Source organism: Colobus angolensis, unplaced genomic scaffold (assembly GCF_000951035.1).
Source record: "Colobus angolensis palliatus isolate OR3802 unplaced genomic scaffold, Cang.pa_1.0 Scaffold136, whole genome shotgun sequence".
In the NCBI taxonomy this organism is placed as follows: domain Eukaryota; kingdom Metazoa; phylum Chordata; class Mammalia; order Primates; family Cercopithecidae; genus Colobus; species Colobus angolensis.
This window is the reverse complement of record NW_012114444.1, coordinates 2,330,783-2,337,107: the sequence shown is the minus strand read 5'-3', so window position 1 is coordinate 2,337,107 and position 6,325 is coordinate 2,330,783. Positions and strand designations below refer to the sequence as shown.

At 50.7% G+C, this 6,325-nt stretch overlaps 1 protein-coding gene across 2 annotated transcripts in view; it reads left to right on the top strand.

Annotated features, from left to right (window-relative positions):
* The window catches only part of OSBPL2 (oxysterol binding protein-like 2), a 52,647-nt gene extending 46,397 nt beyond the window's left edge, over window positions 1–6,250 (top strand). Inside the window, exons 12-14 of one of the 2 annotated variants that reach the window (XM_011934488.1) lie at window positions 659–782; window positions 3,107–3,197; window positions 5,146–6,250. In XM_011934488.1, the coding sequence (XP_011789878.1) occupies window positions 659–782; window positions 3,107–3,197; window positions 5,146–5,248 (318 nt within the window). In that variant the 3' untranslated portion in view covers window positions 5,249–6,250. The remainder of the gene's footprint in view (window positions 1–658; window positions 783–3,106; window positions 3,198–5,145) is intronic. The other variant, XM_011934489.1, reaches the window with a different exon arrangement.
* Window positions 6,251–6,325: the final 75 nt, after the last annotated feature.

Sequence of the window (6,325 nt, the reverse complement as noted above, 5' to 3'; positions counted from 1 at the left end):
GGTGCAGAGGCCGGGAGGCTGTGGGTGCAGAGGCCGGGAGGCTGTGGTGCAGAGGCCGGGAGGCTGTGGGTGCAGGGTGCTGCCACAGGCCTGCTCAGGTGTGCTGTCCACGAGACACTGAGCAGACAGCTGCAAGCCAGAAGTCAGGCAGAGCAAGGCTCTGGTTGTCCTAGGCACGGAGGGACTGTCATACCCTAAGCATTCCGGTTTTTAATGTGACAGATGAACTTGCTCCCAGGGCTGAGGCTTTGGCAGCTGCAGGGATAAAGAGGAGGAATCTGTGGGCAGGTGTGGCTGAGGGCAGGGAAGGAGCAGGTACAAGCTGAGGGTTTAATAGTGGGAGACAGGTAGCATGGCCGAAGTGTTTCCAGCAAGCTGGTGACAAATCTGTCAATGAAATTGTGAAGACAGAAAAAGAAATGTGTGTGTTTTGCTGTTACACCTCAAAATGCAAACGTTACAGCCACAGTGCATGATACACGCTTAGTGAAGATGGCAGAGGCATGGAATTTGCGGGTGGAAGACGTGAGTGGAAGTAGGTTCCCATAGTGGCAGTCAGGTAGCACCTGTGGGGTTTCAGGGGCCCACTGGGGGTCTTGGAGCATCGTCCATGGTTCAGAGGCCCTGCTGAGGTTGCATCTCTGTGCCTGCTCCACAGATGTATAATTTCACCAGTTTCACTGTGAGCCTCAACGAGCTCGAGACAGGCATGGAGAAGACCCTGCCGCCCACGGACTGCCGCCTGCGCCCCGACATCCGCGGCATGGAGAATGGCAACATGGGTGCGTCCCTGCAGTCAGAGAAGGGAGCTGGGGCCAAGGGCGCCCTGGCTAGGGTGGGAGAGCACAAAGCACTCGCTGGCAGAAGCCAGGCTCTCCCCTATAAGGGGAACCTGGTCCCTCTCCCTAAACAAACAGGCAGGCTGCAGGCCTTCCAGCTAGGCTTCTCAGACCATCTGCGGTGATGAGCTTTAAAGATCTCTTGCCTGCCTCAGACCAAACCTTTTGTAAATAAATTAAAATTACATTACTAGAAAAGGAAATGAAAAAGAATACATACAAAGTACAAGTCCTAGGCCAGGCGCAGTGGCTCACGCCTGTAATCCCAGCACTTTGGGAGGCCAAGGCAGGTGGATCACCTGAGGTCAGGAGTTTGAAACCAGCCTGGCCAACATGGCGAAACGCCATCTCTACTAAAAATACAAAAAATTAGGCAGGCATGGTGGTGCCCAACTGTAATCCCAGCTTCTCGGGAGGCTGAGGCACAAGAATCACTTGAACCCAGGAGGTGGAGGTGACAGTGAGCTGAGATTGTGCCACTACGCTCCAGCCAGGGCGACAGAGCGAGACCCTGTCTCATAAACAACAAACAACACAGTAAAAACAAAGTGCAAGTTCCTCATTTTTTACTATTAAACAAAAGTTAAGATTCCATTTTGAAAACTGCAGGTGTTCCACCGTGAGGATCCGTGTAGCCCTCAGTGCAGAAACTGGCCCGTGTGTGGCGTGTCCTGCAGCCTCACACTCTCCCGGTGGGCTCTGCATGCAGCATTCATCTGTAACATGCCTGATGAACAACCGTCTGTCTCACTCATCTCGATGGAATCCGCAGGGCTGAGGAGGCATATCTAAAGTGTCCTGGGTTTTGAGTTAGTGATGTTTCATTTATTTGTTTTTAGAGTCGGGATCTCACTCTGTCGCCAAGGCTGGAGTACGGTGGTGCGATCTCGGCTCACTGCAGCCTCAACCTCCCAGGTTCAAGCGATCCTCCTGCCTCAGCCTCCCAAGTAGCTGGGACTACAAGTGCATGCCACCACACCTGGCTAATTTTTGCAGGTTATTTTTTAGACAGAGTCTCGCTCTGTCCCCCAGGCTGGAGTGCAGTGGCGCGATTTTGGCTCACTGCAAGGTCCGCCTTCTGGGTTCGGGCTATTCTCCTGCCTCAGCCTCCCGAGTAGCTGGGACTACAGGCACCCAGCACCACGCCTGACTAATTTTTTGTATATTTTAATAGAGATGTTAGCCAGGATGGTCTCGATCTCCTGACCTCACGATCCACCCGCCTCGGCCTCCCAAAGTGCTGGGATTATAGATGTGAGCCACTTCACCCGGCCAGGGTTTTTTTCTTTTTTTTCTCCTTTGAGATGGAGTTTCACACTTGTTGCCCAGGCTGGAGTGCAATGGTGTGATCTTGGCTCACTGCAACCTCCGCCTCACAGGTTCAAGAGATTCTCCTGCCTCAGCCTCCCGAGTAGCTGGGTTTACAGGTACCTGCCACTACGCCTGGCTAATTTTTGTATTTTTAGTAGAGACAGGGTTTCACCATGTTGGCCAGCCTGGTTTCAAACTCCTGACCTCAGGTGATCTACCCGCCTTGGCCTCCCAAGGTGCTGGGATTACACTGTACTTGGCCTAATTTTTGTATTTTTTATAGAGATGGGGTTTTGCCATGTTGCCCAGGCTGGTCTCCAGCTCTTGGGTTCGAGCGATCCGCCTACCTCAGCCCTTGTAAGTGCTGGGATGCAAGCATGAGCCACCACACCCGGCTTGAATTAGTGATGTTTTTGGAGAGAAACCCAGCTCACGAGGAGTGTGACTTGGGAATGGATAATGGATATAACTTCTCATACTTTGTATTCAGAATATATGCCCAGTCCTTCACAGAAGCCACATGGCAGTTACCCTGGAAGGTTAAGGCTAAATGGAGCTCGTCTTTGGTTGAAAGATGGGCTCTGATTTGCACAGCCCACGGTGGGGCTGGCTTCCCGTCCTGAGCGCCTGCTCGCACACTAGGGCGTCGGGTGGTGCTCGGGCCCTGCCTGTCCTTCAGACTCCTGCACCCGCAGACTCTGAGTTGCGCTGTTGTAGAACGTGCAGCCCACGCAGCCCCCACACTCTGCTCAGCTCCATTTGGGAAGGGCCCCGTTGGCGCGCTGGCAGCTGGCCTCGGCAGTTGTGATTGTGTTTGGTTTCCCAATCACAAAACCTGTTGTCTGTGGCATTCCAGCCACAGTGAGACATGCCATCCAGAGATCTCGGTGCATGGGGGGTGGCAGGGTACGGTTCTGAGGTCTCTGTCTGACCTAAACTGTTTGTTTCTATCCTAGATCTGGCCAGCCAGGAGAAGGAGCGGCTGGAGGAGAAACAGAGAGAAGCGCGGAGGGAGCGGGCCAGGGAGGAGGCAGAGTGGCAGACGAGGTGAGTAGGTGGTAGCCACGCAGGCTGGGGCGGCGAGGAGCGAGGAGGCCCCACACACACCTGGGGATGGTGGCGAGCACTTTCTCTCACCCCCACACCGCTGTGGCTGGACAGTTGCTGTTCCATGGCTCCATTAAGGTAATGACACCAGTGGTTGCCCCTGACCCATACAGTTCCCACCGCCCAGGTGAGAGCCCATCCCAACTTAGTGCACACTTTGCCGAGACCATCCGGCTGGGGGTGGCCTGTGCAGAGCACCTGTCACCTCAGACCTGGGTCTACTGCTGGGCCTCATGGTGTGTTGGCCCAAAGCTTTCTTCTCAACTGTGGCAAAGTTAAAGAGAAAATGTTGCCTGAATGTGGCTGCTCCCTTTAGGAAAACAAGCTGGTGAGTGTATGGGTGAGGTCCCCCAGAGCCACAGCCCCTGTGGGTCAGGGGGTGGCACCGTGTGGAGGCCGCGCCTGTCACACCAATACCACATCTTCCCGTCAGCGCCACTCAGGCTGATCTTCACACCGTGACCTGGAAAGGTTTTGTGAAAATTAAATCCCGTGTGCTGTGCCGTGGCATCTGTGCACACGGAGGCTGGGACGATGGCGTGGGCTTGCATGGGTCTCACAGAAGCATCAGCTGCCAGGACATGATTCCTGTTTCTGTAACTGTCCTAAGCTGGCTATAGTTTATTCTATAATAGTCATAAGAGAAAAGAACCATTGAATAAGGATTCAATCAGTAATGTACTCTAATAAGTATAATTTTAAAATGTATTTGTAAGTAAAAGGTTTTAGTTTGTTAGAACAATCTTTGGGTATCTGTGAGGCATCTTAATTCTGTTAGGCCACCTACTTGGTAGGATTCATTTTCAAGGCCCAATAACAATGGTATCCAGTGATTTACTTGTGGCTGACATTTTGAAACCAATCCTCACTGTTTGGGCTTCCAATTTAATTTAATACTAGGCTTTGAATGGTCTGATATTTGGAATTTGCCCTTAATCCAGAGAAAAATCAGCTTTAAAATAGTTAACCTTTCCTCATTGTTTTGTTTTGTTTTCTTTTGTTTTTGAGACGGAGTCTCGCTCTGTCGCCCAAGTTGGAGTGCAGTGGCGCAGTCTTGGCTCACTGCAAGCTCTGCCTCCTGGGTTCATGCCTTTCTCCTGCCTCAGCCTCCCAAATAGCTGGGACTACAGGCATGAGCCACCACGCCCAGCTAATTTTTTGTATTTTTAGTAGAGACGGGGTTTCACTGTGGTCTTGATCTCCTGACCTCATGATCCGCCCGCCTCGGCCTCCCAAAGGCCGAGGGATTACAGGCGTGAGCCGCTGTGCCTGGCCTCTTCATTGTTTTTTTAAAGTGTTAAAAAATATACTGTGAAAATAATGATCTTTTGGCCTTTGAAGAAAGTGTCTTCTCCTTTGTGAGTGCCGCCCCCCCAGCCCACCCCCAACACTAAGGACACCCCTTGGGCCCTGAGTGCCAACTGGGCGCTGCGGATGGCGGCTGAGCCAGCCCCAACACCCGGGCCCTGTGCTACCTTCTCTTTGCCTATAATGTCTTCCTCAATTAAAAAATCAAATACTTGGTTTGCTTCAAATGAAAGCAAATATGAACAGTGTAACTGCTTTTGCCTTGAAAAGGGAGAGGCATTATTTAGGCTCCAGTAACTTCTCTGATAAGCGCCCAGTGTGAGGATTTTGTGTTGAGTTAAACCCGCCAGATTTTGTTGGGAAGTGAAACGGACATGGGTGGCTGCATATCTTTAGGTTCCAGCATTCCCGTGACCACAGGATCGGTAATCCTCCTTTGAGGTTGTTACCCTGGGCTGCATTTTAAAACCCATGGTACCGTGATGGTGCCGAGCTGGGGGAGCACACTCCTGCACCCAGAGCAGGGCTGCGTTTTCCTTTTGGGCTGAGCATCTTCTGACCCCTCCCTTGTGTCCGGCAGGTGGTTCTACCCAGGCAATAACCCCTACACTGGGACCCCCGACTGGTTGTACGCAGGGGATTACTTTGAGCGGAATTTCTCCGACTGCCCAGATATCTACTGAGGGCCTGGAGGGGCCTGGGGCCCGGGACCGGAGGCTGACGAGGCTGGACTTCCTCGAGTGGCCACTCTGAGCCTTGTCACAGCAGAAACCAACTTTTCTAACGACTGTGTTCTCAGCGACAGCACCGTCCCTGATCAAGGATGTAATGCTAATTAACTGTTGATTGCCAAACATTTCACTCTGCTGTGCCGTCTCTTCATAAAGCTTCACTTGGGATCATCGTCTTCATTAAGGTTTCAACAGGGAAATTCTTCACAGCGCCCTTTTATGTGGCAGAAATCAGCTGGGGCTTGTTTAGCTTCCAGCACACTCTCAGTCATAGAATGTGTAGCTAAAGGAAGTAATGGGAAGGGGTTCATGTTCTCCTTATAATGCAGTGGCAGAAGGTTCTGAAAGTCTTTTAAACTCGAACCAGTGGGGGAAAGATGGATCTTGAAAATAATCCTGCAGAGAGCTTGATAAAGGCCAGGGATTGCCTTCTAAATTATGGTAATACAGAAGTGAAGAGTTTCAGAGCATTAGATTGAGTGAACAGTTGTCAGATTCTGTATTTTTTAACGATCTTCAATAATGTAAAGATTACTTTTAAAATATTTAAGTTAAAACTACTTGAATAGTATTTTGCTGAAGAGCAAGATATGCATTAATCATCGGTTTTATACTGTCCAAAATGAAGCATCACCGTGCAACCCAGAGTAGGCAGAAGCGTCGAGAGCATGACAAGAAATCCCAAGACTGCTCCCGCCTCAGAGGCGTCCCGGCTCCGACTTGCGTGCCCTGTCGTCAGTGAGGCCTGGCTGTCACCGCACACCATGTCCATGTCTTCAAGGGGTTCATTTCTTCTTACATGTCACGTGTACCCATAGCACTCGTGTTTTTGTTTTTCCCAGTATGCATGTTTAAAATAGAAGTGACAAGAATCACATCCGGTTGTATGCTGTGGGAGGGTCAGAGGCAGAATCTACTTACAGTGGTGTAATTAAAGTTATTTAACCAAAAATAGGTATGTGTCCATCTCAGCATTCACCTTTATCAAGTGACTGATTTTCTTTCTTTTCTTTCTTTCTTTTTTTTTTT